Raw genomic sequence first — 13,476 nt, 5'->3', positions numbered from 1 at the left:
GGAAAAAGGTGATGAAGATTTCATGCACATGATACCATGCCTGATACTGACTAAGCTCCACTCTTGTACTAATCTGCAGGGCCACATCCTTCTTTCTTAAACTGCTGAGATATTTTCCACGAAGGTATGGGGAGGGAGGAGGGAGGAGGCTTCAGGATGGGGAACACAGGTATACCTGTGGCGGACTCATTTCGATATTTGGCAAAGCTAATACAATATTGTAAAGTTTAAAAATATAATAAAATTAAAAAAAATAAAAATAAAATGTAACATCTATTAAGAAAGGGCAAATGTCAAGTAACTGTGAAGAACTGAACCCACCCGGTAAACCTCAATCCTGTTTCTGCCTCCCCAGGAAGTCACCCTTTGACCCTTTCTGCCAGTCACTAACAACCACAAAGGCCACCTCTGGTCCAGGTTCAGTAGCCATAGGTCGGTTAGCTGTGCCTGTTCTAGGACTTCATGGTAAAGTCTCTGGCCTTTTTCACTGGGGCATAATGGTTTTATATATGTGTGTGTGTGTGTGTATTATGTATACATATAATTTTATTCATCTATTTATTTTTGGTTGTTTTGGGTCTTCTTTGCCGTGCAGACTTTTCTCTAGTTGTAGCAAGCAGGAGCTACTCCCCACTTGAGGTGCATGGGTGGCTTCTCTCGTTGTGGAACACGGGCTCTAGGCGCACAGGCTTCAGTAGTTGGGGCACATGGGCTCAGTCGTTGTGGCTCCCCAGCTCTAGAACACAGCTTCAGTAGTTGAGGTGCATAGGCTTTGTCACTTCACAGCATGTGGGGGTATTCCCTGACCGGAGATTGAACCTGTGTCTCTTGCATTGGCAGACGAATTCTTTACCACTGAGCCACCAAGAAAGCCTCTCTCCCTCACCCTTTTTAAAAATTCATCCATGCTGTTGCACTTTCCAATAATAATTCATTCCTTTTTCTTGCTGAGGAGTCTTCTGGGGTATGGACCATTGGGTTGCTTTAAGCTAGGGGCCATTATGAACAAAGCTATTACCGAGCTCCTGTGAACATTTGCATACACATTTTTGCAGGTCTAGTCTTTCTTTTGTGAGTGGTTTCAGTTTCATTTTTCTTGGGTAAATACTTAGGAGTAGAATATGTGTATCATACTGTAGGTGCTCATTTATAAGAAACCACCAGGTTTTTCCCAAGTGGTTGTGCCATTTTACACCCCCACCAGTAGTGTAGGAGAGCCACCGTTTGCTTCAGATACTCACCGACACTTGGTACCATCTGTCTTTTGAGTTTTAGCTATTCTGGTGGGCGTGTAGTTGTGTATTATCAAGTTTTAATTTGCATTTCCCTGATGACCTATTTCCTTTTCTTTGCTGCTTTTTTTTTTTTTTAGATCTATTTATCTATTTTTGACTGTGCTGGTTCATGGCTGCTGCATGCAGCCTTTCTCTAGTTGCCCCCCACAGGCTTCACATGAGGTGGATTCTCTTGTTGCAGAGCACGGGCTCTAGATGCTCGGACTTTAGCAGTTGCAGCGTGTGGGCTCAGTGGTTGTGGTTCCAGGGCTCTAGAGCACTGGCTCAGTAGTCGTGGTGCACGGAATTAGCTGCTCCAAAACACGTGGGACCTTCCGGGACCAGGGATTGAACTGGGTGTCCCTTGCATTGCAAGGTGGATTCTTAACCACTTGAGCCACCAGGAAGCCCGACTGCATTGTTTGTATCCGTTTAATGCTGCCCACTTCTGTGAGCACACCGCTGGGTTTGCATGCTCTGCTCTACTGGTGGACACACACATTCTCCCCCATTTTATACAAGAATGTTCAAAGCTGCAGGTAATACCTTCTGGCGCTAACTGCCTGTGCACATACATGCTATGGTTTATCTAGGGTCAGTGACAGAGAGGAATTGTACAGGGTGAGCACAGTTTGGATTTAATCTTTTTGCTAGAGAACATTCAGACCCACAGCATCAAATCATCTCCCTTGATGTTGCTGTCGCTCAGTCGTGTCTTTTTGACCCCATGGATGCCAGGCTTCCCTGTCCTTCATGGTCCCTGGGAGCTTGCTCAAACTCATGTCCATTGAGTCTGTGATGCTATCCAGCCATCTTGTCCTCTTCTCCTCCTGCCCTCAATCTTTCCCAGCATCAGGGTCTTTTCCAACGAGTCAGCTCTTCACATCAGGTGGCTAAAGTATTGGAGCTTCAGCTTCAGCAACAATCCTTCCAATGAATAGTCAGTGTTGATTTCCTTTAGGATTGACTGGTTGGATCTCCTTGCAGTCCAAGGGACTCTCAAGAGTCTTCTCCAACACCACAGTTCAAAAGCATCAATCCTTTGGCTCTCAGCCTTCTTGATGGTCCAACTCTCACATCCATACACGACTAGTGGAAAAAGCATAGCTTTGACTACACACTTGATGTTATCAGACTTTAAAGTTCTTGCCAATCTGATGTATGAAAAACATGCATCTTTTCGTCTGTTCACTGGCACAGTTGATGCTCAGTATCTATTTGGCGACTGAATGGTTGGATAGGTGATTGCATGAATGACATCTGCCCCTGGCCCACTAAAGGGACCAAGAGGGTCTCGCAGGATCCCTGATGGAAAACAAAGGTTGGGGCCCCACCCCTTCTCGAGTCCGCCCCTGCCCCGCCCCGGGTCCCGCCCCCTTGCTCTCGGGGCTCCCATTGGTGGGAGTGCGAGGGGCTGACCTATGGGAGGGGCGGGGCCGGGCCCTGGGCGGGGAGCTGCAGCCCGCGGAGCCTCCAGCCCGGCCGGGCTGGGGTCGCGCTGGCCCGGACACCCCTCCCCGCCCGCCGCGGCCATGGTGGACGAGCGGAAGGACGGATCCTATGGTAGGAGTTGCCTCTGGCCCTCGTCCGCTTCTGATGAGCTGGGGGGCCTTGGGAAAGGGACATCTGAGATCTTAAACACACGCGCTGCTGCTAAGGGCCTCCTCCTGCTTCCCGGCCTTGCATCCTGCTCTGCGCCGAGCCCACACCCCCTGCTCCCGCCTGGTCGCCCCGCGTCCCCTCTCGGGAGCCCCTGCTACCCCTCCGGGTGATCAGCGGGGACGCATGGCGCATGCTCCGCTCGGGGAGGTCCCGTTATCTGGGCGGCTCGGATGCAGGGCGGGGGAGGGGAGGCACGGCGATCGGGGCTCAGAAAAGGACCAGGGCCCCAGCCTCCCCCCAGATCCTCCTCCTCTTCCAATTCCGTTTCTCCACTTCTTCCTCCTGCTCACACGCCCTTAGAAGTAACCGTCCTGGGCTTTCGGTCAGATGGGAAACTGAGACAGGTCTCGGCGGACCCAGTCCTGGGATGGGAACCCATAGGGTCTCGCCCGCCGTCTGGGAAGGGCGGAAATAGGGGCGCCACCGGCGAAGGGGCAGGAAGGAAGCAGGAAACAATTGAGAAACTTTCCCCGCCCTGCGCCAGCGGCCAGGGGGCTTGCTCGTCTTTGGAAGGGGTCCCGGCGACAGGTACCCGCTCCCGCCAACCTCTGAGGGCGGCCTTAGCCTCTGAGTCCGCGGGACGGGGCAATGATGAGGCTTCCTCCCCACCCACGCCCTGTGGTGCTTCCCTTCCCCGGGTTCCCACGGAGGGGTGTGTAGTCCTCAGTTTCTCTTTTCTCTTCTCCATTTTTGGGTCCCCAGGGCCCAGCTGGTCACACGCCCCACGTGGCACTGCCCTGGGGTAAAGGGGCTCAACCACCTCTTCTTGTGTAACTGAAACTTCCTGGAAACTGTGAGAGACCCAAGGGCCTTGGGGAGGGGGCCGGAAACCACTTAAAAATAATCAAGAAAAACAAGCCGAGAAGAGCTGTGCCTCCCTCTCCTCAGGGACTGCGGCCTTCAGAGGCTGCAAAGACAGACAGATAGACCAGGCTGTCCCTGCCCAGCCCAGCCAAGAGCCTGGCAACTGCCCAGCCACTCCCTTCCCTGCTTGAAGCGGGCAGCCCCGACCTCCTGAGGGGCCCCTCACTCTCGGTTTTGGCCCAAGCCCAGACCCCGTGGCTGCCCAGTGCTGTGTGTCCCTTGGGTGTGGCTGGCTTTCTCTGATCTGGAATTCTCCACCTGGGGTCCTGCCTGTCTGTGGGCAGCACCTTTGGTATCTTTGGTCTCTGGGAGGCGAGCCTGGGGACAGAGGGGACAATAATGTGATTCACCCGGTATTTGGCCAAAGGGAGCCAGCCATAGACCTGCCAGGACCACACCAGAGACAGGGGACTTATGTGTCCAACAGACCTTGTGCTGGGCATTAGAAACACATTCCATTGACAAGTATGTATTGAGCATCCTTTTTTCAGGCAGTGTCTAGACACAGAATACAGCAGTGAACGGAGTGGAAAAATTCTTGAATAAATAAGTAATTTTAGGTTGTTGTATGCGTTGTGAGGCAATGAACAGGACATTGTGTGTGTGTGTCTGTCTTTGAGTGTGTGTGTGTGTGTGTGTGTTTATGTGTATTGGGGGCAGAATCATCTGGGATTATTTTAGGTGACCAACGGCTGGAGATTGAGCCAGCCATGGGAAGATTTAAGCAAAGTGTGGTCCAGGCAGAGGGAACAGCAAATTAACCACACAGTTGCTTCATGATTTCTCTCTATGAAGTCGAGGGAAGTGTGAGATGGAGACTTCAGAATGAGAGACAGGTCTTGCAGCCAGGCCTGGACCTCCTCCAGAGGGGCCACAGGGTTTGACTCCTTGAAGTGGCTGCAAAAGGTGGGTGTGATGATGGGGATATCTTGCTTAGTTTGTAAGTCATTCATTCTCATCAGAACCAAAAATCTAGGGTCCTCGGACTGCCCTGTGAAGTCCCTGCCAGAAAACAGGGAGATTTCCCTTGGGAAATTGTGCTTTGGAAAGAGTGGGTCCCCTATACTTCCCTTGTACTCTGGCGTCTTCCTATCAGTCACTGTGAATTTAGGAGGTTATGTCAGACCGATAGAGGCTCAAATCCTGGTTGGTTCTGATACATACAAGCTGTGCGGCTGGAGGTGAATTGGTGACCTCTCTCAGACTCGGTATTTTCATCAGTAGGGCTGGGCAAACTGTACTGGCAGGTGAAAAGTGCTTTGCACAGTGCCTGGTTATCTGGAGACACTCAGGAGGGCTCTGGGACTGGTGATCCTGAGGACATGGATTTTTCTAGGAGCTGATGTGGAAGCAGCCCTCTTTGTCAGGACATATACTTAGATAAGACTGGGCAGGACAGAAAGCTTCCTCCCTATTACACATCATATCTAGAGGAAGGCAGCATCTCTGAGGAAGCCAGGAAATGGCTCTTGGCCCTGACGGATGTCAGCGAGGCTCACTGCCATCCTTTCCAACCCACCCTTGACATGACCAGCATGGAAAAATATTCTAGAACCTAAAACAATAGACTCTGATGGGGGTGCGGGACTGAGAAAGAAGTCACAGTGCTTGTTTTTTTGTTTGTTATTTTGTTTGGCTGTGCTGCAAGGCAGGTGGGATTTTAGTACCCTGACCAGGGATTGAACCTATGTCCCCTGCATTGGAAGCACAGAGTTTTGACCACTGGACTGCCAGTGAAGGCTGCTCACGGTACTTGTTTTAAAAGCAGATTCCAAGGCCCCATTCGCTAAAGAGTTCAACTCAGCCAGTAGGAGGGCTCTGGCATCTGAGCTTTTAAAAATATTGTGGGGAGAGGTTATTGTTAATTACAACTTTTTTGGAGGAAGTGATAAGACATTCACGTGGTTCAAAAGACAAAAGATGCAAGCTTTATTAAGAAAAATATTCCTCTTCTCCATCCCCCACCTCACACTTCCTTCATGCATCCATGTTACAAAATCTTGTGTTTTCTTCCAGAGTCTAGGCTTAGGACTTCACATGGAATTATATACAAATTCTTTATTTAGTGATTTTTTAAAATGCCTTTTTACAAAAATGTCAGCTAGCTTCATGAGTCAGGAAGACATGTCTGTTTGGTTTGAAAGTATCCACGGTGCCTGGCACATAGCACATAGTAGGTTCTCAACAAATATTTGTTGAATGAAAGGTGTTTTACACTGAGTTCCTGTTCTACATCGTGTTCCTAGAAATCCTGCTTAATTGTTGTTGATGGTTGCAATAAGTTGTGTATTTGTGGGTGGACCCTTTATATTGAACAAATCAAGGGGACTATTTTAAACTTTTTTTTTAAGATGAAATTTTATTTTTATTTATTTATATTTGGGCCATGTTTACAGCTTGCAGGATCTCAGTTCCCGGACCACGGACTGAAATTGGGCCATGGCACTGACAGCACTGAATCCTAACCACTAGGACATCAGGGCACTCCCTAAAATTTTATTGTGGTTGAAAATCCATACCTAATAAGGTACAGATCCTAAATGTATGAGGCTCCAGGAGTCTTCACAGGTAACCAGCACCCAGATCAGGTGGAAAATATGACTATCTCCCAGAATCTCCTCATGCCCAAGGAAGGCTTATCATTATTAATCAAAAAAAATTTTTTTTGGTAAAATACATAGCATGAAATTTATAATCAAAACCATTTTTAAGGGTTCAGCTCAGTAGTGTTAAGTATTGTTATTTATATTGTTGACTGTCACCTGTTTTTGTAAAGCCAATGGACTAAGAAAGGTGGTGGTTTGGTCTCTAAGTCGTGTCCAGCTCTTGTGACCCCATAGACTATAGGCTTCTCTGTCCATGGGATTCTCCAGGCAAGAATACTGAAGTGGGGGACTTTTCTGGTGGTGCAGTGGCTAAGACTCCATGTTCCCAGTTTAGGAAGCCTGGGTTCAATCCCTGGTCAGGGAACTAGATCCCACATGCCGCAACTAAGAGTTCATAAGCCCCCAACTAAAGATCCTGCCTGTTGCAATGAAGATCAAAGATCCTGCAACTAAAAGCCAGCACAACCAAATAAATAAATAAATATTGGAAAAAAAAAAAATACTGGAGTGAATTGCCATTTCCTCCAGGGTATCTTCCCAACCCAGGAATCAAACCCTGCCTTGCAGGCAGATTCTTTACCAACTGAGCTACAAGGGAAGCCCAAGGACTAAGTATGGATCTTATATTTTTAAGTGGTTCTTGAAAGAAGAAGAATATATGAGAAAGGCAATATACTAACCAAAAAGACTAAAATCTTTAACACTTTACCCTTAGGAAAAAATGTGCAGATCTCTGATAAGAACCTTCTTTCCTGATAAGGAAGTTATCTCCTGCCCCTTCCCAGTCAGTCCCCAATAGAAGAATTTTCATTATTTTGACCACACCAGGTGACCTGTGGGATCTTAGTTCACTGACCAGGGACTAGAACCTAGGCCCCTGCAGTGAAAGTGCCAAGTCCTAACTACTGGACCGCCAGGAAAGTCCCAAGGAAAATTATTTTAAAATAGGATTTAAAACTCATATAAGAAAATTAATGTATTCTCTCTACTGGGATGGCTAGGGCTGAAAATTAAAAATAAGCCCTCAACCGCACAGAAAGTTTTAGGTTTCGAAGTGAAAGAACTCTTCATATGCTCTCAGCTCACTGTCCTTGCCTGGGAGGTAAGGCAGCCAGAAAGACTTTCCAGAGCTTAGACTGTTTATTTCTGTGTGTATGCGTGGCATCTGTATCTTTTTAAAGCTCCTCAGGCTGGTTTCATGAGAAAAGGCACTGTTCCTAGAATGGGCTACTATGTTGCCTTGTAAGATGAAGGAGGTCTAACCTTGCTGATGGGGAAACAATGTCTAATTCTGTTAGGCTGTGAAGCAGCAAAGTGGGGACTGGGGTGCGTAAGGAAACGAGGGGAGTGAAGAATTAGGGATAAGTACAGCTAGAAATACCAGACCACCTGACCTGCCTCTTGAGAAATCTGTATGCAGGTCAGGAAGCAACAGTTAGAACTGGACATGGAACAACAGACTGGTTCCAAATAGGAAAAGGAGTACGTCAAGGCTGTATATTGTCACCCTGCTTATTTAACTTCTATGCAGAGTACATCATGAGAAACGCTGGACTGGAGGAAGCACAGGCTGGAATCAAGATTGCCAGGAGAAATATCAATAACCTCAGATATGCAGATGACACCACTCTTATGGCAGAAAGTGAAGAGAAACTAAAAAGCCTCTTGATGAAAGTGAAAGTGGAGAGTGAAAAAGTTGGCTCAAAGCTCAACATTCAGAAAACAAAGATCATGGCATCCGGTCCCATCACTTCATGGGAAATAGATGGGGAAACAGTGGAAACAATGTCAGACTTTATTTTTCTGGGCTCCAAAATCACTGCAGATGGTGACTGCAGCCATGAAATTAAAAGATGCTTACTCCTTGGAAGGAAAGTTATGACCAACCTATATTCAAAAGCAGAGACATTACTTTGCCAACAAAGGTCCGTCTGGTCAAGGCTATGGTTTTCCCAGTGGTCATCTATGGATGTGAGAGTTGGACTGTGAAGAAGGCTGAGCGCCGAAGAATTGCTGCTTTTGAACTGTGGTGTTGGAGAAGACTCTTGAGAGTCCCTTGTACTGCAAGGAGATCCAACCAGTCCATTCTGAAGGAGATCAGCCCTGGGATTTCTTTGGAAGGAATGATGCTAAAGCTGAAACTCCAGTAATTTGGCCACCTCATGCGAAGAGTTGACTCATTGGAAAAGACTCTGATGCTGGGAGGGATTGGGGGCAGGAGGAGAAGGGGACGACAGAGGATGAGATGGCTGGATGGCATCACTGACTCGATGGACGTGAGTCTGAGTGAACTCCGGGAGTTGGTGATGGACAGGGAGGCCTGGCGTGCTGCGATTCATGGGGTCAGTAAGAGTCAGACACGACTGAGCGACTGAACTGAACTGAACTGTACAGCTAGAAATCTGCCTGGGTATGTGACCTGTGGACAGTGTTCAGAAGGGAAACCAGTGAGAGGAACTGCCCTCTGCCACCCAGAGAGGAAGTAATGGCTCTAGGCCAGGGGTGAGAGGGAGAGTGGTTTTCCCTTTGTATTTTTTAGTGATTTATTTATTTTTAGAAAATTGTGCTAGGTCTTCATCGCTGCGCACTGGCTTTCTCTAGTTGTAGCAGATGGGGACTACTCTTGGTTGCGGTGCGTGGCCTTCTCAATGCGGTAGCTTCTCCTGCTGCGGAGCACAGGCTTCAGTAGCTGCAGCACGTGGGCTCAGTCGTTGTGGCACTGGGCTTAACGGCTCTGAGGCACATGGGATCTTCCCGGACCAGGGATCGAACCTGTGCCTCCTGCATTGGCAGACGGGTTCTAATCCACTGTACCACCAGGGAAGAGTGATTTTTCTTAGTCTAAAGGCTCCCTGAATTTTTTTTTTTAATCTTGATAAGCATACTGGTTCCTAACTTCTTTCAGCAAACATTTATTGTGCAGGGACCATGGGCCAGGTTTTGTCCTAGACTCTGGAGACCCAGCCCTTGTCCAGCTGACCTTGTCAACGTGAAGTCGTTCAGTCCTGTCCGACTCTTTGCGACCCGTGGACTGTAGCCCACCAAGCTCCTCCGTCCATGGGATTCTCCAGGCAAGAATACTGGAGTGGGTTGCCATTTCCTTTGACCTTGTCAAGGGACCCCCAGATAAGATACTAAGATGAATGGAGAAAATTCTCCATTCAGAGAAGGGCTCTGGAGAAAAGTTTATCAGGAAGGAAGGAGGGCAGTGATCTATTGGGCCTGGAGGCAGGGTTTAACTTCAAATAGAAACAGGTCACTCTTCAGAGGTCACTAGAGGCATAGGTAAGGGAGCCCTGTAGAACTTCTCAGGCTGTAGGCAAGGCTTGTGCAAAGGCCCAGGGGCGGGGTCATGTCTCCTGTGTCTAGAAGGAGCTGTCAGGAGGGCCTGTGGCTGGAGTGAATAGGTAAAAGGGTGGAATAGGAAGAGGTGAAGGAAGAGAGGGAGTGGGCAGAGTGTGTAGGGCTTTGTGGGCTGTGGGAGGAGTTGGGCCTCTGTTTTCATTTGCTTGTTTTTATTTATTTCTTTTCGGCTGTGCTGGGTCTTTGTTGCTGTACGGGCTTTTCTCTAGTTGCTGTATAGGGGCTTCTCACTGCAGCGGCTTCTTTTGTTGCAGAACACAGGCTCTAGGGCTCAGATTTCAGTAGTTGTGGCATATGGGCTCATTGGTTGCAGTTTCTGGGCTGTAGAGCACAGGCTTGGTAGTTTCGGCTCTCGGGCTCAGTTGCTCCGTAGCATGTAGGATCCTCCTGAATCAGGGATTGAACTCATGTCTCCTGCATTGGCAGGCAGATTCTTCACCACTGAGCCACCAGGGAAGCCCTGTTTGTTTCTGCTGTTACTGTTGCTTTTAGCTGCACAGCATGACTTGAGGGCTTCCCTGGTGGCTCAGTGGTAAAGAATCCACCTGCCAATGCAGAAGACGCAGGTCCAATCCCTGTGTTGGGAAGATCCCCTGGAGAAGGAAATGCAACCCACTCCAGTATTCTTGCCTGGGAAATCCCATGGGCAGAGGAACCTGGCGGGCTACAGTCAATGGGGTCGCAAAGAGTCGGACATGACTTAGCCGACTAAACCATACATGTACAACTGAATCACTCTGCTGTACGCCTAAAATTAACACAACATTGTAAATCAACTATACTCCAATACAAAATAAAAATTGAGGGAATTGCTTGGTACTGTTGTGGATGGAGCACAGGGTCTAAGCGCACAGGCTTCAGTAGTTACAGCACAGAGGCTCAATAGTTAGGACTCCACATTTTTACTGCCAAGGGCCTGGTTTCTATTCCCTGGTCAGGGAACTAAGATCTCACCAGCCTCGAGGTGCGACCCCCCAAAAAAAATTGAAAAAGGTTTGAAGGGAAAAAAAGAAGAGCATGGTATCAGGAGCAGAGTTCAAAATTTCAGCTCCTGCTGGCTCTGTGTCCCTCAGACAAGTCAGAAAGCATCATTGTGTCTCTGCTTCCTCGTGCAATATGCCCTCAGGTCAGGAAGATCCCCCAGAGGAAGGCAGGGCAACCCATTCCAGTAGTCTTGCCTGGAGAATCCCACGATCAGAGAAGCCTGACAGGGTACAGTCCATGGGATCGCAAAACAGTCAGAGACAATTGAGCAACTAAGCACAGCATAGCACATGCCCTCAGAGCCTTGCTATAAGGATTTTTTTTTTTTTTTCTTGACCACAAGGCATGTGGGATCCTAGTTCCCCTATCAGGGATCGAACCCACATCCCCTGCAGTGGAAGTACAAAGTCTTAACCAATGAGCCACCAGGAAAGTCCTTCATCATAAGGAGTACGTGAGTTCCTAAGGCTTCGCTGGTGGCTCACTGGTAAAGAATTCACCTGTCAATGCAGGAGACACAGGTTCCATCCCTGATCCGGGAAGACCCCACGTACTGAGGAGCAACTCAACCTGTGTGTCACAACTGTTGAGTTCCCAGGAGCCACAGCTACTGAAGCCTGTGCTCCACAAGAGAAGCCACCGAAATGAGAAGCCCATAGCAACTAGAGAGTAGCTCTCACTCACTGCAGCTAGAGAAAAGCCCATGCAGCAACGAAGACTCAGCACAGCTAAAAATAAATAAATAAAATAGAATAATAAACTGAGTTCCTAGAAGGAAATTTCTGTTTTGATGCCTAGCACACAGTAGGCACTCAGTTTTTTGCCTCTAGCATTGTGGTCAGTAGAATCACTTCTAGTTTTCCTACCCAGCTGCTGTCCTGAAATATTTGTCAAGGGGACTTGTCTGGGCAGCTGGGATGTCCATTACCCAGGCAGAGGTTTCTGGGAAGGCAGGGGAGGGCTGACTGGGCTGTGTGGGGGAGGCCTTGGGGACTTGGCTTGTCTCCAGAAGCTACAAGGGCTGGGTGGCACTTAATGTCCTGACCATTAGAATTGTGGCTGGACAGCCTGTTCCCTTATCTCCTACACCCATAGAACTGGGTGGGCTGGCCCTCATGCCCAGCAAGGGAGGGACCCAACAGCCGCCTCTCCTCCCGGAGCCTGATCTAACGGTTTGACTTCCCATGCCTTCTCCCCGACCACAGTCGCATTTTTAGCTCTGCCTCTCCCAGTACGTGCCCCCAAAAGGCCTGGGTTGGAGCCAGAGGAGCCTCGGTTTGATTCAGAGCTCCATCCCTCATCAGCTATGTGGTCTGAGCACGTGCCCTCTGTTTGCCTCCTCTGTCAAATGATACCATATTCCTGGTTAGCAACTTTTTTGGGCCATGTGGCATGTGGGATTTTAGTCCCCTGACCAGAGATGGAATCTGTACCCCTCTGCAGTGGAAGCTCAGAATCTTAACCACTGGACCACCAGACAAGTCCCTAGGTAGCATTTCTTTTCTTTTTTTAATGTAAATTTTTTTAGTTATTTTTGGCTGTCCTGGGTCCTCATTACTGCGTGGGCCTTCTCTAGTTGTGGTGGGTGGGGACCATTGTGTTGTGGTGCTGAGACTTCTTATTGCAGTGACTTTTCTTGCTGTGGAGCACAGGCCTGTAGCCAAGAGGGCTTCAGTAGCTGTGGTGCATGGACTTAGTTGCTCTGCAACATGTGGGATCCTCCTGGATCAGAGATCGAACCCGTGTCTCCTGCATTGGCAGGTAGATTCTTTACCACTGAGCCACCAGGGAAGCCCCTGCTAAGTGCTTTCTGAGCATCAAGCCCTGGCAACACCTACCAGCAAATGCAAGTATGAGCCCCATTCTCCACACAGGAAAACAGCGGACTGCAAAAGGAAAGGGCTTGTCAATTTCCCCATCTGTATTGCCACTGTTTACCACTATAAGCAGAGCACACACAACACACTGGCACAGACTTGGGCCCAACACCTGTTGGTTCATGGCCTGGAGATCAGGGGGCAGTGAACTTCTGTAAAGGTCCAGAGAGTGAATGTTTTCACATACAATCTATGACTGCTACTCTAGTCTGCCATAGATAACAGACAACATGAAAGCAAGCAGCCACTGACCATATGAAAACGAATGAGAATGGCCATGTGCCAAGCAAACTTGATTTATAGTTGGTGACATTTTAATTTTTAAATTTTTTCTTTCTTTACTTTTGGTTGCGCTGGGTGTTTGTAGCTGCTCTCGAGCTTTCTCTAATTGTGACCGCTGGGGGCTACTCTTCTGTGCTGTGTTCGGGCTTCTCATTGTGATGGCTCCTCTTGTTTCGGAGTCAGGGCTTTAGAGGTGGGGGGCTTCAGTAGTTGTGGGTGCCAGGCTCTAGAGCACAGGCTCAGTAGTTGTGGCACTCGGGCTTGGGTGCTCTGAGGCATGTGAGGTCTTCCCTGACCAGGGATCACACTTGTGTCCCCTGCATTGGCAGATGGATTCTTATCCACCATACCACCAGGAAAGTCTGCTGATATTCAAATCTAATGTGACAAAGTAGTCTCCTTGTGATGTTTGTCAGCCACTTGAAAACAGAAAGACTGTTCTTAGCCCTGAACCATATGAAAACATGGTGGACTGATTTGCACAATGGGGGACGGATGGTTTGACAACTCCTGTCCTAAATGGTTAAGACATGAGGACTTCCCTGGCAGTCCAGTGGTTAAGAC

At 48.5% G+C, this 13,476-nt stretch overlaps 1 protein-coding gene across 2 annotated transcripts in view; it reads left to right on the top strand.

Annotated features, from left to right (window-relative positions):
• The first annotated feature begins 2,716 nt into the window (after window positions 1-2,716).
• The window catches only part of SLC44A2 (solute carrier family 44 member 2), a 32,778-nt gene continuing 22,018 nt past the window's right edge, over window positions 2,717-13,476 (top strand). The window contains exon 1 of one of the 2 annotated variants that reach the window (XM_027547736.1): window positions 2,717-2,837. In XM_027547736.1, coding sequence (XP_027403537.1) covers window positions 2,807-2,837 — 31 coding nt within the window. In that variant the 5' untranslated portion in view covers window positions 2,717-2,806. The remainder of the gene's footprint in view (window positions 2,838-13,476) is intronic. The other variant, XM_027547738.1, reaches the window with a different exon arrangement.

The sequence above is a fragment of the Bos indicus x Bos taurus genome, chromosome 7 (assembly GCF_003369695.1).
Source record: "Bos indicus x Bos taurus breed Angus x Brahman F1 hybrid chromosome 7, Bos_hybrid_MaternalHap_v2.0, whole genome shotgun sequence".
NCBI classification, from domain to species: Eukaryota; Metazoa; Chordata; class Mammalia; order Artiodactyla; family Bovidae; genus Bos; species Bos indicus x Bos taurus.
This window is presented reverse-complemented; position numbering and strand designations above follow the sequence as displayed.